This window comes from Eimeria maxima, genomic scaffold, assembly GCF_000499605.1.
Source record: "Eimeria maxima Weybridge genomic scaffold, Emw_scaff106, whole genome shotgun sequence".
Lineage (NCBI taxonomy): Eukaryota > Apicomplexa > Conoidasida > Eucoccidiorida > Eimeriidae > Eimeria > Eimeria maxima.
Window position 1 is genome coordinate 18,940 of NW_013563385.1, and position 24,000 is coordinate 42,939.

The following is a 24,000-nucleotide window of genomic DNA, read 5'->3' on the forward strand; positions in this document are numbered from 1 at the left end:
GCCCCTGCCGATCCCAGCAGCAGCAGCAGCAGCGGCGGCAGCTGCAGCGGCGGAGCAGGCTGCAATTGTGCCTTCTGCCGCTGCTCTGTCGCCTTCCGCCACCTGCAGCAGTAGAATGCACTCTAATCTTTTCCAGATGTGCTCGGTTACTTCCTCCTGCGCAGCAGACTCTTGGATGGGCAGCGCCTCGGCTACGCCTTCTCGAAGGACTCCCGCTTGCTCCTTCGCCACAGCAACAGCAGCGTTGTCTTCAGTAGCAGCAGCAGCTGCTGCGGGGCTGGGGCTGCCGGATGCTGCATCAACAGGACCAGCAGCACCTGCTAGCTGTGCAGACACAAAGCAAACAGATGCAGCTTCCTCTGGCTGTGCGGGGACACTTTGCCGAGGCACAGCAGGACCAGTTTCCCCGGATGCCTCCCCAGCAGCAGCAGCATCGGAAGCAGCACCAGAAACACCAGCAGTAGGAGCAGCAGACGATAAGTGCCGCGTGGCAAACCCGTCTATGGCCGCCGCCGCAACGGCCCGCCTTCTGCAGCGGCGGCTGGCGGGACTTCATCGAATTCTCGAGACATGTGCTGCTGTTGCTGCTGCTCCCACAGCAGCAGAAGTCTCTGCCTGTCTTGCTTCCCTCCCGTTCAGCCGAGGCCACTCAGCCGTCCCCAAATGGCCATGGGAGCAGAAACCTGCTACTGCTGATACTGCTATTGCTGCTGCAAGCGACAAACGACTGGACGAGGCAGGCGAGCAGCAGCAGCAGGAGCAGCAGGGCGAGCAGAAGGAGAAGCAGCTGCAGCAGCAGCAAGCGGGGATTATGGGGACCCGCACTCGTTTAAATTTCTTAGAAGACAGCAGCTGCTATTTGTGTTGGTGTTCCAATGCCTTCATAGGGGGGCGCGGCAGTATGAGCAGCAACAGCTGCTGCAGCGGCGGACGGAGCAGCAACTGCAACAGCAGCGGCCGTTCTTGCGCAGCGTTTTCTCCAGCAGGCGACGGGCTTAGTGGCAAGAGCTGGTCGTGCGCTACAGGCTGCCTCTCGCACCCAGGGGGGACGAGCAGCGCGTCGCCAGATAGCTGTTCCTGCAGCCGCAGGTTTGTCAGCAGCAGCACCAACAGCAGCAGCAGTCGCAATATGTGTTTCGGCAGCTCCAACTACTCAAGCTGCAAAAGCGCACCGCCGTTGTCCTTGAGAAGGAGAAGGTACAAAATAACTGCGAGAGCCCTAATTGACTCGATGGGCGGCGGCGTGCTGCGAAGGAATGAGAGCAGCAGCCCCTGCAGCAGCAAAGCCAGCAGCAGGAGAGAAAGCAGCAGCCCAACAGATGCGACTCTTCTCCCCAATGGGGGCGACATTTGGGTTCAGCAGGGCCCCCCCAGCTCATCGCCGCGCTCGTTAGTTTGCTCCCCTTTCGATGCTGTTGGTGCTGACGCTGGTGCTGCCGTTGCTGGTGCTGCTGCTGCGACTCCGGCCACCGCAGCGGCTCTCGCAGGAGCAACCGCTGCTGCCCTGACACTTGCGATGCAGGAAGCTGCTGCAGCAGGAAGAGGGGCGCAAACCGTGCGCCACGGCGAGCAACAACATCCACGCCAGAAGCAACATCAACAAGATCTGCAGCAGGACCTGCAGCAGGAGTTTCTGCAAGTGTCATTGGGGGAACTGGGTGAGACGCAGGTGCCGAGACAGAGGGAGCCGCATCTGCACATTCCGAGGCGTGTTGCGCTGGCGTTGCACTGGCTGCAGGCTTTGACTTTAGCAAGCGACCCCAGCAGCAGCAGCAGCTACAGTAGCAATGCTGCGGGGCTAGAAGGCGTGGGGTGTCTGGCTTCTATCTGGTCAGGGCACCCCGAACAGCAACTGCTGGAGCAGGAGGGGGATTTTATCTGTACGTTGGGGCAGCAGGAGCTGCATTTATTGCACTACACTGTTGCCGCAGAAGAGCTGCTGAGACGGCTCCGTGCAGCAACCCAGGGGCCGTTGCTGCGACGGCAGGCGCTTCTGGCGCTGGCTGTTGCTGCTCGAGGCAGCGCCCCGCCTTCGCCGTGCCCCAGTGTGGGGCAGCAACTGCTGCATCTGCCACATATGTGGGGTGATCCCTTTTCGAATCGCTGCAGCAACAACAATATTCAGAGTTGCAGCAGCAGCCGAGCAGACTTTGCTGCTGTTGGAGCAGGCGCAGAAGCGAGCTGCTGCTCCTGTAGAGGGGCTAGACCTCTCCCTGCGTGTTGCTGCCTCTGCCATTCAGCGTCTAACCCAAGGTACCTGCCTGGCTGCAGCAGCCATCAGACACTGGGGATGTTGCATGCAAGCTGCAGTAGTAGCAGCAGCAGACAGATATGCCAAACAGGGCACCTGCACTCATCGAGCGTCGGCGACGTGCGAACTCAGCAGCAGCAGCAACGGCAGCACCATTGGGGCGACAACCACAGCAGCTCCATGCGGTGTCTGAAGTCGAGCCCGTGCATACCCGAGCTGCAGGCCTGCAGCAACAGCAGCAGCAGCACCAGTGGCAGGCTGCGGGGACCTCGTAATGAGGCGGGGGAGGAGCTTCTCCGTGAGCGGCGGCTGCTGCAGCTGCTGTTTTTGTCCTTCGATAAGGACGGAGACGGGCTGCTCTCGTATCGCGATTTCGCTGACGGCATGCTCTCGCTGCTTCTGCTGTCTGCCATCTTGGGGCAGCTTGCGCTGCATCCAGAAGAAGATGCAGCACAAGAACAGGCGGCAGCAGCACTCGGCCTCGACACCCTGATGACCCAACAGCAGCACAACCAGCAAAACCAGCAACAAAACCTAGCACAAACGCAGCAGCAGAAGGAGCAAGACCAGCCGCTGGAGCAGGTACAGCATCAGCAGAAGCAGGCGAACGACCAGCCGCTGGAGCAGGTACAGCAGCAGCAGCACCAGGAGCAGCAACAAGAGGAAGATGTTTGGGTCTCATGGGTGTCTCGTTGGCTGGTCCTCCACTTCGAGCTACTGCTGCTGGGCGCAGAAATCGATGGAGACGGCAGCGGGGCGATCGAGCTGTCGGAGTTCCTCGCGGCCACTTTGGATTCCTCTCTTCTAGCAGCACAACCGTCTCTGCGCAAGTGTGTTGCTGCTGCTAGTGCTGTTGCGCTGCTGCTGCTGTTGCTACTGCGATTGCAGTTACCGCAGCAAATGCGCGGCGTTTAGCTGCTGTTCATTCTGTTGATGGCGCTGGTTCTTGGGGTTGTTGCTGCTGTTGATACACTTGCCTGTGTTTGGCAGATGCGGCTGCTGCTGCGACCTTGCATCAGTAGCTGCAACGTTAGAGCAGCAATTTTGTCTCTATTTGTCTCCTTTGCGTTCGTACAGAGCAGCGTTTAGAATGCTGGATCGTTCTGGAGATGGCGTGCTGGGGCTGGCTGATCTGAAAGCGTGCGTGAAGGAGAAGTGCCTCAGTCGAGAAGACTCCGAGGCACTCGGTAAGCAACGTCTCACGAAGCTGTTCTTGGGGGTGCTGCTGGTGCGGCAGCTGCTGCAGCTGCTAGGGGGTGGTGCACTATGCAGATTCTAGCGCTGCTTGTGCCCCCTTTTCCCCTTCCTTCCATATTGCCGCTGTGGCAGGTTTAAGTGCTACCGCCGTTGGTGCTGCTCCTGCCTGTTTTTTGCATGCAGATCTTCAGCTGCAGGCTATTCTCAGCGCTGGAGATGTGGATGGGGACGGGCGGGTGACCCTTCAGGTGAGGGTTGTTATGTTTAGGGTTTTGCAAGATTGTGAAAAGGCAATAAATGAATACTAAATGATCACACACACGTAATCGTGTTCGAGTTTGACCTTAAAGGATGTGCATACCCATCATCTAGGCGATGTCCACTGATGGTTGTTTGTTTGTCTTGGGTGTGAAATATTATTAGCGTGGCCCTTCGTCTTTATAAACCTTTTGAAGTATGCGTGTCCAAGGGCGTGCTCATCGTGCTTGTTCTTATGGCCTAGAGCCATCCCTGAGCATCAGTTCTTAGCTGGTTTGCCATGCGGGCCTGGGGTGCCGTGCGCTGCATTTGGTTTTGCTTCTTTTGTTCTCTTCCCGGTGTATATGTTTACCTTTTGTTTTGCTCTCGGTGTCCGTCGGTCTGCTTCCTGCTCCAGTAGTTTAGGTGCAAAGAGACCTCGAGCTTCTCTCCGTTTCTGCTTGCAGGACTTTGAGCAGTTCATCCAAGAGCAGTAACGCCAGGCCTTGCAGCGGTCAAGTTACAGTTACAGGAGAGCCGCAGAGACAACAAACGCACCAGCAGCAAAAGCAGCAGCAGCAACAACAGCTGCCACTGCTGCGTCACCTGGGCCAGCAGCAGCAAAGCAACTTCTCAGCTGCAGAGCTTAGTAGATATTTGTCACTTTGTGCTCCAGTGCTACTGCCAAGGAGACGTTTGCTGCTTCTGCAACGCATACATTTTCGGTGCTGCAGCGTCGACGCATGCAGCAACTTTCATTTCGTATCTGTATCCTGTCTGCCGAACCTATTCATTTCCCTTTGGTGCATAACTGCATTTTGCAGTAGTCGCAGCGGCCGCAGCGAAAGCAGGCTCCTGGGATGCAGCAGAAGCAGCAGGCTGCTATGCTGCATGCACAGCAGCAAACATGTACACGTCTATCAAGTAGCCCTTGATCAATATGTGCAGTTTAGAAGAAAACGGCGGTTGAGGCTGCGAAGTAGTGTCGCCATTTGTGCGCCACACCGACTGCAGCACTGCTGCGGAGTCTGCGTCTGCTGTCGCAGAAGGAAAAAGAGGCGCCGCAGCAAATATGCCGGCAGGAGCAGCAGCATTCTATATATTATATATAAACTAAACGGTTCGCTAGTTCATTCGGCCCAAACAGCCGGGGGCCCCACAGAGGCAGACGAGTTTGTCTCCTTCTGCTTCGATCCCGAATTGGTAGTCGTACGTGATTTCAGCGCCTGCGGGGACTTCTTCCTTTGCAATAATAAGGATGTGCTTCTGGCCCAACTCGCACACCACAACCCTGCAGGTGCAGTTCGGCTGCAGCAGAAGCAGGGACGGAAAGAACGGAACAGTCTGTGTAGGGGTAGGGTGTATGTACATTGGAAATATCAGCCACGAAGCGAGGCAACAATTTGGCGGCAGTTGAACATCCACGCGCAAGCGAACACTCAAAGGCTAGTCCATGCCCCGGGAAAAAGAAGACGGTTAAGGACAAACTTGATGCACAGATCAGTCCTTACAGAGACAACGCCACAATTATAGTAGCGAGTGCGACATAACGAGAATGGACAGAGAAGCAGCATCACCAACAACGCAGCAGCTTCTGCTCTTGCCGCTGCACTGAGATGAAAGGGGCATACCGCGCAGGAGTGATTGATGAATCGGGAGACGCTGCCCCTTCTAGTTGCGTCTACGACGAAGTTCTCGTCTAGACGGAACATGTAGCAGGAGCCATCTTCGTTACGCTCCATTTCATAGAGGGCCTCCAGCTTGTCGCTGACCACATTGCGAATCACCGTCCCCACGTACTCCACCACGGGCTGCATGCACCGGACAGCCCCACAGACACATGAAATACAACACACAATAGCAAGCTGACAACACACAGGTAGGAAAACGCAAGCATCCAAACATATATACAGACGCGCATATATATACTTGTATGCGAATACAGGCGCAAATATATGCATATATACGTAGAAAAATAAGCAAGGATATTAATACAATATGGTGGAGAAATGCACGACAGGCGCGCGCGAAGAAGACACACAAAAAAAAGACACCCAGCAGAAAAAGGATATAGACAGGCCCAACACGGGCGAAAACCGTGCATCCAAGTCTAACCTGTCCCGGAGAAAGCGGAATTAAAGTAAAGAGTCCCAGGCCGTGAATGCGTGACGGCATCACAGCTAGACGCTCCTGGACAAACACAAGTCACAACAGGAAGAGCACCATGGCACACAGCAGCAACAACGCTTGCAGCAACAACGTAGACCCAACAGAACACCTGCAACAATATAAGAGGCTTCAGGTCCAGTGGGGAGCCCTGGAACTGAAGCCTCTGCTGCTACGTCCCTGTTGCAGCGGGGGACACACAAAGTCCGCTCCGCCGCCTCGGACCTAGTGTAGCAGCAGCTACAGCAACACTAGCTGCAACAGGTGCGGCATCAGGGTGTTATATACCTCTTGATCCCCCGCTTGCAGCAATCTGTAAAGAGCAGCCGGCGACAGCGCCTCAAATCCCCTCTTTCCCTGTGCGCGCAAACGGCCTGAAGAGTGGCGAGAAGAGCCCGAGCCAATCGCTGCAAGGGCCGCTGCAGCATCAGCTGCGTCCGCCTGCAGCAGCAGCAGCAATAGCAGCAGCACCACTGCCCGAATCGATGCCCATGGAGTGAAGCAAGGAGTATAGGGGGCTTTTGCCCTTTTCATCGGCAGGCTCCCGCAAAACCTCGCTCGCAAGCAGCACCGGTAGATATTGTAACAGCAACAGCAGCAACAGAAGCAGCAGACACAGCAGCCGCTGACTCACCTTAGCCCTGGAGTGAACGCGAGTGAATAGCTCTTCGCCTTCAGCAGCATTAACGACGGCCGATGACTGCAGGTCGCGGGGCACGCAAAAGGCTTCTCCGCGCTTTGCTGCGATGGCGCTTCCTTCAGCCCAGGAAGTGCTGCTGCAGCTGCGCATCCACATACGCACCTTAAAGCCAAAATCCTAAACGCTAAACCTTAAATTCGATCCTGCAGAGACGCGCCTACATACCAGACCCCAAGAACTAAACACTAAACCCCATCACGTAACCCTCAAGCCCTGATGAACTCTAAACTGTAGAAAACGAGGAGGCAGCCGTGCACCCCAACCCACCACTTCTTCCGCTGTCTTGCTGCTGCTCGTTGCTGCAGTTGCTGTAGGGCTCGATCAGCTAACAGCTGAGCCACCATTTCCTGAAGGCGCTGCTGCACATAGCGGCATTTCAGCCCAAAGAAAACCTCTGCATCAATTGATGAGAAGTCTATCGGCTTTGAACGCTGCACATTCGCTTCATCTCCACACATTTCCTGCTGCTGCTGCTGCTCCTGCTGCGAGAGGCGCGAACTGGAAGGTGGATCAGGCCTAGCGACTGAATCAGTAACAACAGCTGCACAGGCTGCAGCTGACTCAGCAGTGTTTGTGCTGCTGCTGCTGCTGCCGTTGTTACTGCTGCTGATGTTGCTGTTGGCCCCCGTTTTAGAAGATGCCGGTTCGTCACCTGGCGATGAGGAGCCGGAGACAAGTTCGTCTTGCTGCTGCTGCTGCTGCTGAAGCAGCTCTAGCAGGGTCTGTACAACTTCTTGTAAATCGAATCCCTCTGCAACGCGCCAACCCCAACTGCAAGCAGCGCAAACATTTGTTGCTGCTGCTGCGTTTGTTGTTGCTGCTGAGGTTGTCGTTGCTGTTGCTGCTGCGCTACCAGCAGGCTTTGCAAGGCAGTCTAAAACAAAATAAGGGCGTCTCTTGTGTGCAGTAATACTGCACAAGTACGTCGCCCTCTGAAGATTGCGGGCGCCATTCTTGCTGCTGCTGCTGCTGCTGCAGGACGGGTGATGGACATGCGCCGGTGCCTCTGCGAGCCAGAAGCGGCGAGCCGCACAATAACCAACAGGGAATAAGCTGCTGCTGCTCCCGTCGAACAGCAGCGGTAACCCCAACGACAACAGCATGAGGCTTCCGTACCGAAGCAGCGCAGACGCAGTTGAAGCAAACAGCTGTTGCTCCTGCTGTTGGCGGAGGTCAGCTGCTGCACAGCCACGGGGGAGCAGGGAAGCAGCTGAACTGCGCCCGCCAACAAATGGCGACAGCTCAGGAGACAGAATAGACAAGCCCTCGAAGAGGGCTGCACGTGCGTCAGACATGAGCTGCTGCAGCAGAACTACTGCTTCAGCTGCAGCAGCTGCTGCAGAACCCTCGCTTCCTGCTTCTTCTTCTGCTGCAGCTGCTGCTGGAAGCTCTCTCAGTGCCACACCCAGAGGGTGTACGTCAACATCCGCCGCCGCTGCTGTTGCAGCAGCGGAAGCGGTTGCTGCACCATATGCAGGCGGCTTGATGCGCACGCTCTGTAGCAGCAGCCGCAGCACGACGGCAGCTGCTCCCCCCCCAACTCCTTCAAGAAAGACGAAAAGTGGGTCCTCTTCTGCTGCTTCCTCTAGAGTTGCTGCTGCTGGTGTTGCAATGGAGGTACACGCAGAAGCTCCTGGGTCATCAGAAACTCCCAGCGGAATAGAGTTAGTAGCAGCCGCAGCACGTCCCTTGTCGCAGCAGTTCTGACACCAAAACCGGCGGAGAGTTGCGAAGACTCGGGGTCGGGAAGCAATTGTGTTTGGCGTCTGCTGCTGCTGCTGCAGAGGTGCCTGCCCTGCTGCTGCCAGCAGCAAACATGTTAGGTGGTAGCGGGTATTGCAAGGGCTCCCTGCTGCTGTTCCCTGCTGTGAGCCGCTGCACACAACAAAGGCTCCACTGAGTCCGCATCCAGCACATTGGCTGGAGCGCGCAGCAGCAACAGCTTCAAGCAGCGCGTCTGCGGAGCACTCCAGGGGAGGCAGCTGCTCTGGTAGAGCCGCAAAAGGCCGAACGCGCCCCTTGAATCTGCTGTTGCTGTTGCTGAGTGCCTTGCGGTCCGCACCAGTCGATGCAGCCTCTATGTCACCAACCAACGGATACGGTCGATGGGCCTCCTGAGAGGGCTGATGCTGCTGCGGTTCGCCCAATGCACCAAAGGGGTCGGCCAGGTGCAGCATCTCTGGGGAGAGCAGAGGGAGCGCAGCACATGCATGTACAGCCCATGCGCAACAGCCAGCATGTACCCAAGCGTCCAACAACGGAAGTAGGGCCCCACAGATGACTCGATCTCCCTTCTGCCCGCACAGTAAGCAGCAGCGGTTGTCTCCTGCTGCAGCGCCGCATTCAAAGTCAACAGCAAACGGGCTCCTGCTGATGCACTTGGTGCAAAAGCAAATCCTCGGGTTTCCAGTGCGAAGCCGCAGGGCAAGCAGACGAACGAGAAGGGAAGGGACTGCTGCAGAATCGGCGCTCTGGCTGTTACGAATGCTGCTGCTGCTGCTGTTGGAGCGCTCCATGCTGCAGACTGCTCGGTGCAGCCTGCAGAAAAGCTGTCGCCGCACAAGGCGCAGCTCCCGCCATTCAGCTGCATAGGGCAAGCAGCCCTGCAAGGGCGCGCCAGGAGAAGGAGCACCAGCAACAGCGGGAGCAGCACCAGCTTCTGGAGACTGGCATCGTTCTGCTGCCAGTTTCTCGCAAGCCCGCGCCAAAGCCACTATAACCTGAGCCGCAACACATGGAGCATGGGGAGATGTTGCTGTTGCCGCTGCAGCAGATGCTACACCAACCTCATTCAACGAGCTGCTGCTGCAAGTGTTGATGATGGACGTAGTGCTGTTGATGTTGCTGCAGGGCATTCGCTGCCTTACCTGAGGGTCGCGCTGCTGCTCCTCTCTCTTAACGTGTGGCCGCCAGTGCAGCAAGGCCGACGAGACAAAACTAAACAACTCCGTAGGCAGACGGACGGAAGAATGCAACAGCGAGAACAAACCCAAGCAAAGTTTGCGATACTCGTCGTCCTGTTGCTGCTGCTTCTGTTGTTGCTGGGAGCCCGTTTCTTCCCACTGGACGGAACGCAGCAAATGAGCTGTGAGGTCGTTCACAGCTAGCCGCAGCTCCGCTTGCTCCAATTTTCGTCGGCTTGCTGTTGTTGTTGTTGTTGCTGCTGCTCCATCTGGGCATCTGGGCAGCCCCACAGATCTGCTGCCTTGTGAGGAGTCAATCACAGGCAGCAGCGTCTGCTGCAACAGAGCCTGTAGCTGCGAATACACCGCCGTTGCTGCTCGCGCACGCGACAGCAGCTGTTGCAGGCCACCATGCTGCTGCTGAAGAGGCAAAGTAGTGGCAGTCGAGCCAGCACCTACGGCTGCTGTTGTTCCTGTTGCTGGTGATGCTGTTGTTGTGCCTGCTGCTGCGACATCATCCGCAAGCGCCGAGCAGCTGACGCACAGCCCCTCGAGCCCATCCAGCACGAACACAGGGGGTCGTTTCCTGCTGCTGTTGCTGCTGATACTGCTGCGGAGACCCATCCTTCCTGCCCCGGTTGCAGCAGCAGGGAGACGTTTCGTTAGAGAGCCACAAAGAGCGCAGACTGTCACTACACCTCTGTAGTTGCTGCCTGCAGCGGCCCCGTCCCCTCCTGCTGGCTTGCAGGTGTTTGCTGCTGCTGCTGGCGTCGTCGTGGCTGTTCCTCCACTTGTTGTTGCTTCAGCCGTTTCTGCTGGTCCTGCATCTGGTGCTGCACCTGAGGCGTCTCTCAGCTGCTGCGGTTGCTGCTGCTGACGGACGACGCCTCTCGCAGACGGCAGCAGCAGCAGCTCCTGCTGCAGGGGCTGCAGCGCAGCACGCAGAGCCAAAGGAGACTTGACGTTCGTGCTGCTGCAGTCGCAGCAGAGCAGTGAAAGTCTTCCACACCGATACCAGGAGCAGCTTTCCACCCGCACCACCACTGGCTGCTGCTGCTGCTGCTGTTGATGCAGCAGCATTGTTCCAGCAGCTCCCTGGGAAGAGCCCAATGCGTCTGTCGCTACTCCCCACGGTCCACGCCGCAGCTGCAGCAGCCTCTGCTGCTGCTGTTGCTGCAAAGGCGACAAGCCGAGATTTCCGCCTCCTGCAGGTGTGGTTGCACGCGGCTGTAGGGAAACGTGCTGCAGCAACTGCTGCTGGAGCAGCTGCTGTTGCAGCAAGGGAGCGGATGCACTGATGCGCTGCTCCGGCTCCTGCAGCAGCTGCTGGTGCAGGAATGGCCGCGGCAGCAAATGGCACTGTATAGATGGTGAAGGAAGCTGGGGCTGCTTAACTTGCTGTTGCTGTTGCTGCTGCGAGGAGTTGGGGCCCCTGGAGTCAAAGCCATCGAATGCAAGAGCCGCAGCGTTTAGTTGCCGCGATGCTGCAGACATAGAACCTTGCTGCATTTGAAACAGCCGCTGCTGCTGCTGCGACGCCACGGTAACAGGCCGTGGCCCAGTGGCCGCAGCTGCAGCAACTGAAGCTGGAGCACCTGCAGCAGCACCTAATATGCGAAGCCCAGCCTGTCCCTGCAGCGCCTGGATAAGCTGCTCATTTCTTAGAATCAATGCCGACTGCCGCTGCAGCAGCTGCTGCTTCAGCACAGCTGTGTCCGCACTATACGGGGTACTACCAGTTGGAGCCGCCGCAGCCGCAGCCGCAGCAGCAGCTGCTGCACTGCCGTCGCCAAGCAGTGGAGAGACCGAGGGCCTCTGCTGCTGTTGTTGTTGCTGCTGAAAGGCTGCTGCCGGCCCACCCCATAGCAACGGCTGCTGGCGCGAATCCCCTTGCTGCAGCTGGCTGTACTGCTGCTGCTGCTGCTGCGAGGGAGGCTGTTGGCAATGGCAAGGGTCTGCTTGCATCTGCTGCTGCTGGTCCTCTTCTGCAACGTCGCTAGGCTCCACTGCATCCAAAGGCGTATGTGGATGCACACCAGAGGCGTCATCAGCAGCAGCACGAGCTGCTGCTGCTCCTCCTTGTGTGGCTGCACCTGCTGGCCTTTGTTCTGCCGCTTCGTCCCCCGGAGACGCAGTCCGTCCTGCTACATCAGGTGTTGCTGTTGTAGCTAGAGGGGCTGCTGCTGTAGTTGTTGAAAGAACACGACGACAAATGTCAAGAGACTGCGGTGCAGCCGCTGCTGCAGAGGGTGGTGGTGCTGATGCATCGGCTTGTATACCTGCAGAGGCTCCCTCAGTGGCAACTGTAGGGGCAGCAGCAACACGGGAGGCTGCTGTGTTGCTGCCAGCTCCAGCAGTTGGTGGAGTATCCCGCAGCTTCTCCAGTTGCAGCTGCCGCCACAGTTGCTGCTGCTGCAGCTGGAGTTGCTGCTGCTGCTGCTGCTGGAGCTGTTGCTCCTGGCGCAGCATCAGCTGGGGACTACCCGCAGCGGAATTACCCAAGCCACCTACCAAATTGGCGTCGATGGTATTTTGCTGCTGCTGCCCTTGCTGTTGCTGCTGCTGCTGCTGCTGCAGTGTCCGCATCTGTTGCAGCATATGCTGTTGCTGCTGCTGATATCCTTGCTGCTGTTGTGTCCGTTGCACAATTTGCTGTTGCTGGGTTTGCTGTTGCTGCAGCAGGGCCGTCCTAAGCATGGTCAAGGGCTTACCGGGTTCTTGCTGTTGCTGCTGTTGCTGTTGTTGTTGCTGTTGTTGCCTTGCAACACCCCCAAGGTGCTTCTGGAGGCTATCCATTCGCTCCTGCAAAAGCTGCTGCAAATGCTGTTGCCGCCGCTGCTGTTGCTGCTGTTGCTGTTGCAGCTGTTGCTGATTTTGCTGTTGTTTTACTTGTTGTTGCTGCTGCTGCTGCGTATTCTGCTGCAAAAGAAACTGCTCCTGCAGCTGTTGTTGGAGCTGTTGCTGCAGCTGCTGCTGCAGTTGCGACGAGACTTGCTGTTGCGGCGCGAGTTGCTGTTGCTGCGACTGCAGGAGGAAGTTGTGTGATTGCTGTTGCAAAAGAGATTCCTGCGGTTGCTGCTGGAGTAGCCGCTGCAACTGCTGACCAAACAGCTGTTGTTGCTGCGGCTGTGTAGCGGCAGCAGCCTCAGGGGCGAATTTCTGCTGCAAGGCCTGCGGGGCAGAAGCAGGGGCTGTTGCTGGAACAGGAATGGTAGGAGCAGCTGCTGCAGAAGCCCGTGGCGTCCGCTGATGCTGCTGCTGCAAGTGGCTCCTAGTTCCTTTGAAGTCTTTGCCGCCTTCCCAAATAGAAGTAACTCCTCTTTCTGTGCGCAGCTGCTCAGCCATCGGTTGCTGCAACGCCCAAGGTCCCTGCTGCTGCTCCGGCTGCAGCAGTCCGTGATGCTGCGGCTGTTGCTGCTGCATGGGGTCCTGCTTCGCCAGCACCTCCTCAACTCTGCAAAGACACCGACTGTGGGCTGCAGCACCACAATCGCTGCACAGACAGACATCAAGAATGCGATCAGCCGCAGCTCCAGTTCCTGTTCCTGCTTCTGCTTGGCCGCGGAGTCGGCGTCTGTGCATCTGCTGCTGATGCTGCTGCTCCTCAGGCAGCATCCCCGCTGCAGCAGCAGCTGCTCTATCTCGGATGTTGCGCGGGTCCCACAAGGACAGGCAAGGGGCCCCCTTTTCACAGGTAACACAAGAGAGACAGGCAGGGCACTCTGCAGCTGTCACCGGAAACTCTGCTTCGCTCCACCTGCTGTTGTTGCTGCTGCTGCTGCAGAGGGACAGCAGCACTTGCTGCTTCTTCACAAGCGCACCAGGGGGAGGTAAGCCCGTGCAAAAAGAGTGAAAGGCCTCGCCACAGCACCTGCAGTACAGAAGCAGTTGCTGGTAGCCGAATGAGCCGCATATGCTGCAGCAGTCGAGCCACAGCTCTGGTGCAGCTGCCTCTGCAACAGCTGCTCCAGCAGCAGCAGCAGCAGCAAAGAGCGGCTCCTCTGCTGACACTCCATATAAGCGATGAAAGGCCTGCAGGTAGGACACTGCATCGGCTGCTGCTGCAAAGACAGCGACGCAAGACGGCATCCGTCCTGTATGCACCTGCAAGGTTGCCGCAACAGCAGCAGCAGCAGCTGCTGCTGTTGCTGCTCCCCCTCCCGCTGCAGTAGCGCCAACAATTGCTGTTCCGCTCGCCAGAGATCCTGAAGCAACTGAACGCTTCGGGGGTTGCAACAGAACCTGCTGTTGCTGCACGTCGAAGTCCTTCTTTCGTTTCTTCCTCTGTGTTGCTGCACTACGCCTTGCCTCCAGGCTTGTTGACTGGGTTTGTTGCTGCTGCTGCTGCTGGAGCTGCTCCTGCTGCCGCGGGTCTGGAACTTGTGTTGCTGTTTCCCCGCTCAGGTGTACGGGTAGCTGCAGCACGTACAACGACTGCCCCTTCGGGGGAGGTGGAGCTTGCGGAAGAGACATAAATGTTCGCGGCAGCAGCAACCCGTGCAAGCTATCATCATTGTTGTTGTTGCTGCTGTTGAAGCACCACTGCAGGGCAGGAGGAGGTAGGAGACAAGGTAGAGCAGCAAGGGGGGCGAGAGGGAAGCCGCAAGGGAAGTGCGGCTTCTGGCTGCGCAGAAGATGCCGCATGCCCTTGACAGCAGCGGCAGACTTGAGCTGCAGCAGCTGCTGCGTTGTCAGTGCTGTCGCTACTGCACCTGCTAGGGCACCAGCAGCAGCACTCCCTGCTCCCCCGGCAGAAGCATTGTTACTGCTCCTCGCAAATCCTTTTGCGCTGCCACGTCGCAGCCCGGAGGATGGTTTGGCCTGGGGGGCAGCTGCCGATTCAGTTCCATTTGCTGCTGCTGCAGCGGTTGCTGCTGCTGCAGGCGTTGCTGCAGCGGTTGCAGGATAGTTTGTTTCGGCGTGTTGAATCTCTTGCTTTGCGCTGCTGTGTTCCTCCACAGGGGGTAACCTGCCGCTGTCTGCAGTCAACTTGCCGCTACTGCTGCTGCTGCAAATGCTGCTGCTGCTGCAGGGGGGAGGCTCTGGGTGGGCATCAAGAAGGGCAAGCGGTTCTTTGTGGGGGAGCTCTAAGACACCGGCAAGAAGCTCGTTAGCCTTCCGTTGCATTGCAGCAGCAGCTTTATATTGTCTTGTATTTGGCATATAAAGTGTTTTAACATTTTGAATTAAGAGAGCAATATCACCTAAGAAGGCCCCCAAAGAGCTGTATCCGCTCCCGCTGCTGCTGTTGCTGCTGCCACTGCTATTGCTGTTGCCGCCGCTGCGGAGCTTCTGAGCAACCATGGATAAACACATTGGCCGTTGCACTACCCGCCAGTAGAGGGAGAAAGAAGCTGCTGGCAAGAAGGAGAAATCTCCTGTTCGATCTTGCGCCATCAATTCCGCAACAATCCTCTCGTATCGTTGTCGACGAGACGGAGACCGACAAGATGGACACCTGGCAGCAACAGCAACAACAGCAGCAACAGAAGCAACCGTTGGCAACCGCAATGGAAGAAGGGAGGAGGGAAGGCAGCACACATATGAAGAAACGAGAAAAGAGGAAAGTTCCTCGAGCTCAACATAATGAGGTCTTAAAAGTTATATAACCCCCGCAAACAACCAGCAGCACCAATAACAGCAGCAGCAACAACAGTGACAGCAGCAGACCTGTATTTGATATTTTTGAGCTGCTGTGGGTCTTGTAGCCCCTTGGCAAGTCGGGGATCGCATCGGGTGTGGATCCATGCCTTACAGCCGCCGCACTGTACCCACGTCTCGACTGCAGCAGCGGCGCTGCTGCTTCCACCTCCGCTGCTGCTGCTCGAGGGATCGTCTCCTCCAGCGCCGTCTGCCACCCATGTCTTTGAGCACATAAAACAAAACTGACCCTCATCTACGCTGCGCCGACACCTGCATCCACCCCACACATACACAACACCCTTTATGCAGAGTAAAGTTCTTGTTGCTGCTGCTGTTGCTCCCTGCTGCTGCTGCTGCTGCGGTTGCTGCTAATGCTGATCTTTCTGCTACTCCTCCTCAGAAGCTCGTAGCTTGGGCGCAGCAATCCGCTTCCTCCCCAAAGCATCTCCCATCTTAAACGAAAAGCCCTTGGCTACAAGCCGATAATCCTAAACCCTAAACCATAAACCTTGCTAAACCCTAGAACCCTATGCCCTTAGACCATAAACCCTGTTGGGTGTACATACTGGGCGCAGAGGAGGAAGGAGGTGGGATCCCAGTTAGCATACTCTGGCCAATAGAGATCGACATAACCGCAGCTGGTGCAGCGCCTGCACGAGTCGCAGCGGTAGGAGGAGCCCAGCAGGACGGGTGCCTGCAGCAGCAGCAACACAGGAGCACAATAGCAACAGTAACGTATGAGGTGCAGGAAGCGGCACTAGAAGCAGCACGCATGCGCAGCACAGTGCCTGGCGAATCCGGATCCGCGCTGCCTCCAGAGAATGAGGGAGAGGAACACTCTATACCAGCAACTACAAAGACAAAAGCAACAAACACTGCAGCAACCGCAGCAGCACCAACAGCAGCAGCAACTTTGCGTACACTTGGATAGCAGCAGGCTCCATGGGCGTAAGAATTGCAGCAGTGGCAATTGAGGACTTGTTGGAAAGCAGCTTCATGCTGTGTGGTGTTAGCAGCAGTGCCTGGTGCTGCTCTGTTTGCTGCTGCTGCTGCAGCAACAGCAGCAGGACTTCTTTCGGTTGTTAGAGGAAGATCAATGGGCTCGCAGCAATAAAGACAATGAGCACAGTCTCTACACACCCAAGGTGTACGTACACCCCGATCGTTGCGGCCTCCTTCCTCGAGCCCTAAGATCATGCGGGGGTTAGGGACAAGTTGTACCCTTAGCTGCTGCCTCCTTGGTTTCTCCATACCATCATCATCGGACCCCTGCTGCTGCTGCTGCTGCTGCTGCTGCTGTTTTTGTTGCTGTGGTTGATGCTCGTCTCGGTTCGGTTCGGGTCCCTGCGGAGCCTGCTCTCGATCCCGCTCCTCCTGCGGCTGCTGGTGCTGTTCCTCCTGCTGCTCACCTTCTTGCTGCGGGTCTTGCTGGTGGTTGGAGTCGTCGGGTTGCTGTTGCTCCTGCTGCTTCTCTTCTTGTTGCTGCAGTTGCTGTTCCGATTGCTGTGGCTGCCGTTCAGATTGTTCCTGCATCTCTGGTTCTTGCTCCTGTTCTTGTTGTTGCGGCTGCTGTTCTTGTTGCTGCAGCTGCTGTGTGTCTGCCAGCTCGTTATCCACTAGCATGCCCTCTTCTTCATTGTTTATCGAGGGTGATTGTTTGGGTGTCTCTTGCTGCTTCTTTTCGTCATGCTGTTGTTCCTTATCTACCTGCATGTCCTCATTCGGCACCACCTCCTGTTGCACCTGCTGCTGCTGTTTCTGCTGCACCTTCTGCTGCTGCTGCTGCTGCTGCTGCTTCTGTTTGACGTTGACTAGTACTGGTGGTGCAGGTGTATCTTGTATACCCTGCATTTCTTCTCCTGGATGCCTTGATAGTCTCCAATGTAGTGTTCCTTGTCTTGTTAGCAGGGCAGACAGAGCTCTAGAGAAGGCAAGGGGCATTGTACAGAAACGGCTAAGAGAAAAAGATCTTCTTAATGTCTTTGCTTCTTGCTGCTTACGAAATCCCTGCAGCAAACCTGCTCGTGCTGCAGCAGATAAACCCATTGGTAAAGATACTGTACGAGCAGGTACCATAAATGTACTCAAAAAACATTTGCGCGAACGATCGTAGACAACGCTGCTAGGAGATAATGGCCAGCCGCTCCCTGCAACAAACATACAGACACAGAGACACGCATGAATGCATGCATGGATGCGTGCATTGTTGCTGTTGCTGGTCAGCCTGCCACACTGCATAGAGAATCACACAACAGGCAGCGGCAGAATAGCAGCAGCAAGTCGTGAAACAGCAGCAGCAGCTGGGCATTCTACCTGCATCGTCTGCGCCTTCTTCCGACTGTTGCTGCAGCAGCAATGACCCCATAGCCCCGCCCTCTTCAAGCGAGTCTTGAAGCTGCTGCTGCTGCTGTTCTGCTGCCTGGGAAGGGACAGCCTCATAGCGGTAGTACTTGCTTTCTCTGTTGCTGCTGTTACTGCTGCTGCTGCGCCTGCTGCTGCCTTCTGCTGCTGCCTCTCTCTCCTTTTTGTGCCGTTCGATAGCCGTCTCCCTCTCTGCAACTAGTTTGCGGTGACGAGCTGCCTCCATGCACAACGCGTGGGGAGACATCCTGTGCAGCAGCACCAGCAACAGCAACACAGAAATGCGCATGCACAAAGCGGCAAGAGAAAAGGCGAATTGCTTCTGCACCGAAAGAAAAGAACAAAAACCAGCAGCAGCAAACGATGCAACTAGCAGCAGCAACAGAAGAGGCAACCAGCAGCTGCTGCCTTCGACAGCCAACCGGCACTACAACATTCCTCCTATCTAACCCTAGACCCTAGAAACCCTAGTAAACCCTAGACCCTTGACCCACCCTCCAGTGGCAATCCTTCTGTGGGCAGGTCGAACGCATGCAGCATGAAAGACACGATTGCAGCAGCAGCACCTCAATCCCCAGTAGAGGTGTGCAGCAGCAGATTCTCCACAACCATCAGACCATAGAGAAGACCCAGACACGCTACTGCTGCTGCTGCTCATGCTGTTGTCGTTGGTACTGTTGGCATTACTGGTTGCTGATGTGGGCGCTTGAGACAAGTCTCCTGCTACTGCTGCTTCTGCTGCTGCTGCTGCAGCACGTGCAGCAGCTGTCGGCTGCACCCAAGAAGGATAGCTAGCAAGCAGCTCCGAAGGGACAATCTCCGACGGCGCCTCTACTGGCTGCCCAGGAGTCATGATGTAGTAGACTGGTTTGCTGCAGCTTCGGCACCGTGTGCTGCACTTGGTGCTCCTGCTGCTATTGTTATTGTTGTTGTTGCTGCTGCTGCTGTCAGTGGGGCTGTTACTCTTAGTATCTTTATCTTGCGGGTGTGTCTGTGGTGCAGCTGCATCTGTAGTTCCCTCTTGTGTATGTTCAGTTGTTGTTTGTGCAGCATCGCTTTGCTTCTGCTGCTGCTGCTGTTGTTGTTGTTTAGGTGCATGTGTCTTATCCTTTTGTTGCTGCATCGGTAGGGGGAAGTCTGGTCTTGTCCATACAGGTTGTGATGATACAAGACGAATAATATCATTGTTAAGAGAGTACCATCCTCTATGTGTCTCCTCAGGAGATAAAGGTAAATCGTCTCCTTTTAGATATATAGATGGTGCATCTATAAGAGAACAAATTTCTTTTTTATTCTTATTTAATAAAAAATGAATAAAAATACACCGAAATTTCGGCAAATAAAATTTTATTATTCCTTCGCCCCAATCGTATGTCTCTAAACTTTGACGATCCTTCCAGCCCCGTACGACACGGACACGGCAGCCTATATACGCAAATACTGCAGCAGCAGCAGCAGCAACAACAACAACAACAACAACAACAGCAGCAGCAGCAGCAACAACAAGAAGAAGAAAACAGCATTAGGAGAAGGGAAAGAGGGAAAGGTATAATAAGAATTAAACAATTGAGATTGTACAGCAAATGGCTACTCGCATGAATTCAACAGGAAACAGCGACAGCAAGAAGAAGCAGCTGCTGCTGCTGCAGCAAATGTAGCTGGCAGCAGAGAAGAGGAACAGAAGGACACTTGTTGTCATATATATATAGCCAGCTACAGCTAGCTATAGCTAGCTACAGCTAGCTACAGAGGCACCTAGTCCTCACCTTGTCTGTCCTCTCTGAATTCAAGCTTCTGCCCGTAGGCAGCAAATGGATCCTCCGGTACCTCCTTCTCTTTTGCTGCTGTTGCTGTACCTGCTGGCTTCGCAGCAGCAGGCTTAGCTGGCCGCTGCGCTGGTTGCTGCCGCTGTTGTTGCTGCTGCTGCTGTTGCTGCTGCTGCTGCTGAGGTTCCGCTGGCTCCTGCAGCTGCTTCAACATAGTTCGAGTCAAGCGAATGCCAGCAGCAGCAAGCAGTGACTCGAGGCCTTCCCCTTCCGATGCACCAGCTGCTGCTGCAGCTGCTGCAGCACACGCAGACGCAGCAAACACATGAGCAACAAATACAGCAGCAAATAAAGAACAGCAAAAACAAAACCCACAAGCGCTGTATAGAAATGAGTGACAGCAGCTGCAATAGCCGCAACAGCAACAGCAACTGCAGCAGCAACTGCAGCAACGTTAGCATAACAACAGCGTCAGCAAATGCAGCAGCAATGCCATCTGCAACACAAACTAAGGTAATAAAGCCTAGGGTTTAGGGTTTAGGGTTTATGCGTTACTCGTGTCTTGAGACCCTTTCGCAGAGGGTGCAGATTCTGCTGCATCGGTTGCTGCAGATTCTGTAGGCGCAGCAGCAGCAGCAGCAGCAGTTGTTGCTGCTGCTGCTGCAGGTGATTCGGGGCATGCTTCCGGCGATCCCTCAGGTGCTGCTGCTCCTTCTGCTGCTGCATCTTCTGCTGCTGGTGCTGCTGATGCCTTGCCACGTGCTGCTGCCGCCGGCTTTGCTCCGTTCTGTTGCTTCTCCGTCTGAGCCTCTGCTGCTGCTGCTTCAGCTGCTGTTGCTGCTGTTGCTGCTGCTGCTTTCGAGGTAGACGCTCGCCCGCTCCCTGACGTCTCTCCCTCTGCCGATGACGGCTGCTGCTTCTGCTGCTGCTCCTTCTGCTGCTGCTGTTTCCCCTGCTGCTTCTGTTGCTGCTGATGCTTCTGTTCTTTTTTCTGTGGCACCTCAGCACTCTTCGTCTGGTTGCTGCGACTTGCTGACGCACTGTTGCTGCTGCTGCTGCTGCTGCTACTGCTGCTGCTGCTGCTGCTACTACTACTACTACTGCTGCTGCTGCGTGCTGCACTCCTACGCGGCTCTAAAGGCTGGTAGTTCTCCTGCAGCAGACCCCAAAGCTCGCGAGACACACGAATTTCTCCAGACTTGCTGCTTTTTTTCTTGCTGCTGCTGCTGCTGCTGGCTTTGGCTGCTGCTGCTGCCTTCTGACTCTTCCCCTTCTTTCCTGACACCGATTCCTCGGCATGCCGCTCATCCTGTTGTTGCTGCTGCTGCTTTTGCTGCTGCTGCTCTTCTCCGGCCTCCTCTCTCCCCTCAGCTTCTTGCTGTGCGGACGGCCGTTCCTGCTTCTGCACTTCTTCCTGCACCTCTTGCTGCTCTTGTTGCTGCACCTCTGGTTGCTCCTTTCGCTGCTTCTCTTGCTTTTCCTTCTGCTGTTCCTTCTGCTGTTCCTGGTGCTGCTGCTGCTGTTCCTCCTTCTGCTGTTCCTGGTGCTGTTGCTGCTGTTCCTCCTCCTGCTGTTGCTGCTGCTTCTGCTCCGCCTGTTCATCTGCGGCACCCTGCTCCTCTGTGTCATCCTGATCTTGCTCAATCGGTACATCTTCCTCTTTTGCCAGCATCTGCTGCTGCTGCTGCTGCTGCTGTTGCTGCTCCTCCTGCTTCTGCTTGCTTGTATCCTCCGAACAACTGTCACAAGTTGGGGGGTTCACTGCATCGTCTGCCTCTGCAGCAGCAGCAGCAGCAGGAGAAGCAGTAGCAGCAGGAGCGTCCCAACTACCAACATCTTCGCTGCGCTTAATTTCCCTCTCTGCTGCTGTGGAGTCCACTTCAGCTGCTGCTGCTGCTGCTGCTGCTGTGTCTGCTGATGCATCTACTGCTGCTTGCGCTGCTGCTGCGTCTGCTGCTGTGTCTTCTGACGCATCCGCAACATCGTCCTGTTGTGTGTCATCGCCAGCAGCTTCTGCTGCTTCTTCTGCTGCATCACCTACAGCTGTTTCTGCTGCTGCTGCCTCTACTGCTCCTCCTCCTTCGGCCCCGCCAGCCTCCCTCTCTTCGGCTAAACTGCCGCATGGCTGTTCCTCGGTAGCGGTTCGCTTGACTCCCTGCTGCTCAGCAGCAGCAGCAGCAGCAGGTGCTGCTGCTGCTTCTGCTGCTGCTGCAGCATCTTTGTGGCTGTGAGGGGAATCCACTGCTTTGGTGGGACTACTTTTACGATTATCTCCCGCTGCTGCTGCAGCATCCGGAGCAGCAGCAGCAGCAGCAGCAGCAGAATCTTTGTCACGTTGCTGCTTAGTAGCCGACAGCTTCGTAGCTCCCGGCGTTGCTGCCTTCCCTCTTCCTGCTGCTGCTGCTGCTGTTGTTGCTGCTGCTGCAGCACTTCTTCCAGCTGCTGCAGTCGGTTGTGAATCTGCTGCGGGACTCAACGAGCGTCTCTTGGGCCTCGCCTCGCTGTCTCTTCCTCGGCTATCTCGCTGGTGCTTCTGCCGCTGCTGCTGCTGCTGCTGCTGCTGCTGCTGCTGCTGCGGCTTGTTAGGGGGCGTGTCTGTGAATAGGTGCATGTCTTCAACGGGTGTCCCTGCTGCTGCAAGCGCTTGTCTTTGCTGCAACAGGACTTTTTTATACTCCATAAGTGCTGCATCTGCTGCTGCAGCACCACCGCAGCCGCGCTGCACTGCAGCAGCAACAGCAGCACGGCCCCACGCCTCCAGCTTCTGCAGCTCTGCTTCCCTGCAGTCCCCCCAAGGGTTATCAGGATCAGCAGCAGGAAGGGACAGATCCGCTCTCTCCGCAAGGGAACGGATCTCTGCTGCTGCTGCTGCACCCCACACTCGTGCTGTCTCCTCAGGATCCTCTGCTGCTGCTGCTGCTGCTGCTGTTGCTGCTGGCGAGGCTGTGGATCCTGCACCGCAGAGGCTACCAGGTGCAGCAGCAGCAGGACCTCGAACAGATGACTGGCCTGAAAGCGGGGACTGCACTGGGTGCTGCTGCCACTGCTGCTGCTGCAGCACTTGCGGTCTTTGCTGCTCCTGCTGCTGCATGCAATCACGAGGAGGGCGTGTGGCTGACCTCCAGCTACTACTCTCCCACGGCGAAGCTGAATCAGCAGCAGCAGCAGCAGCAGCAGCAGCTGATGCTGCTGTAAATTCTGCTGCTCTGCTGCTGCTACTGCTGCTGCTGCTGTAGTCTGCTGCTGCTGCTGTTGTTGTGCGGCCATCTGAGGGAGGGCCAGATTGCCACGAGGGCCCCCAACGGCCCCCAGCAGCAGACGACGACGTCAAGGGGGGCCCCCCTGTATCCCAATGCCTTCTAGGCCTAGCAGCATTGCTGCTGCTGCTGCTGCTGCTGTTATTATTATTATTATTGCGGCTTCTGCTGCTGCCGCAGCGGCCCCTGCTGTTGCTGCGCCGGCGGCTTGGGCTGCGACTGCGGCGACCCCTGCTGCTGCTGCGGCTTCTCCTTTTGCTGCTGCTGCTGCCTCTCCATTGGCTTCCACTGTATATACTGCTGCTGCTACCATGCTGCTGCTGCTGCTGCTGTTGCAGGGGTTGGTAAGGGGAGGACTGCAATGCTGCTGCTGCCTCAGGTCCTACATCAAAGCCCCTCCTGTACGGCACACTGCGGCTGCTGCTGCTGCTGCTGCTGCTGCTGCTACTTGGAGTCTGACAGCCCCACCCGCTGATTCGACCTCCATGGCTGCTGCTGCTGGTGCTCTCATGTCTCCTGCTGCTTGCATCCCTGCTGCTGCTGCTGCTGTAGCTGCTGCTGCCGTAACTGCTGCTGCTGTAGCTGCTTCTACTGTAGCTGTTGTTGCTGCTGTAGCTGCTGCTGCTGCTGCTATAGCTGCTGCTGCTGCTTCTGTGACTGCTGTTGCTGTGCCATGCAGCACCAGCCTCCTCCTTAGCCCCACACTCTATACTGACGGGTTGTTGCTGCTGCTGCGGCGGCGGCTGCTGCGGCTGCTGCAGTTGAGGGGGCCTCTGGTCCCATCGACTGCGTTTCTTTGGTGCCGCTGCTCCATCTGTTGTTGCTGCTGCAGTTGTTGCAGCAGTTGCAGCTGCAGCAGCAGCTGCATCCGGCGCACTGTGCTGGGGGCCCCCCTGAGAGGGGGCCCCCGGGTTATCTTCCGTTGCCATAAAGACTAAAGAGGGTAGTTTAACCGACAGCCCTCTCCTTAAGAAAGGGGAGGCGTCTCTTTGACAGTTTGCTGCTGCTGCTGCTGCATCGATTGCAGCAGCAGCAGCGGCAGCAGCAGCAGCAGCAGGGCTTGCTGCAGCGGCTGCTGCAGGTGCTGATGCAGCAGCGCCTTCGGCGCCAGTCAGCCGCTGCTCCTATACTAAGAAGCCACAGGGATCATCCTGGGGTTGATGCGGAGTTAGCTGCTGCTGCTGCGGCTGCGGCTGCTGCTGCTGCTGCTCTTGCTGCTGCTGCTGCCGAGGGAGGGAGGCTCGGACTCGCGGGCTTGCTGCTGCTGTACCCTCTGCTGCTTAGCAGCTAATTATAAAAATAAACTAATGATAATAAATTGCATAACCAGCGGCGCAGCATGCAGCAGCAGCAAGATGAGGCCCCCCGCATGCAGCCACCACACGACAGCAGCAGACGCAGCAGGAGCTGCTACTGTTGCAACTGCAGCAGCAGCACGTTCATGCTCCTGCTGCACTGTCTATGTCCAACTCTCTATATTTTCTTGCCTTAAATGCTCATAACAAGACTTGCTTGATTT

At 56.5% G+C, this 24,000-nt stretch overlaps 2 protein-coding genes across 2 annotated transcripts in view; one reads left to right on the forward strand and one right to left on the reverse strand.

Moving 5' to 3' along the window:
• The window catches only part of EMWEY_00014070 (CAM kinase, CDPK family, putative), a gene marked incomplete at both ends in the record, with an annotated part of 7,241 nt that extends 3,349 nt beyond the window's left edge, over positions 1 to 3,892 (forward strand). Inside the window, 4 exons of the mRNA XM_013477238.1 lie at positions 165 to 3,081; positions 3,329 to 3,438; positions 3,632 to 3,696; positions 3,872 to 3,892. Coding sequence (XP_013332692.1) covers positions 165 to 3,081; positions 3,329 to 3,438; positions 3,632 to 3,696; positions 3,872 to 3,892 — 3,113 coding nt within the window. The remainder of the gene's footprint in view (positions 1 to 164; positions 3,082 to 3,328; positions 3,439 to 3,631; positions 3,697 to 3,871) is intronic.
• A 918-nt stretch (positions 3,893 to 4,810) lies between these two features.
• On the reverse strand, positions 4,811 to 23,410 carry EMWEY_00014080 (SET domain-containing protein / Bromodomain-containing protein, putative; the record flags this gene model as incomplete). The annotated part of the gene is made up of 13 exons (XM_013477239.1): positions 4,811 to 4,951; positions 5,317 to 5,550; positions 5,801 to 5,875; positions 6,140 to 6,292; positions 6,486 to 6,633; positions 6,819 to 14,912; positions 15,221 to 15,367; positions 15,706 to 15,791; positions 16,253 to 17,244; positions 17,411 to 17,706; positions 18,076 to 18,883; positions 19,225 to 19,521; positions 19,780 to 23,410. 13 exons carry the CDS (start codon positions 23,408 to 23,410, stop codon positions 4,811 to 4,813), a joined length of 15,102 nt encoding a protein of 5,033 aa, XP_013332693.1.
• Positions 23,411 to 24,000: the final 590 nt, after the last annotated feature.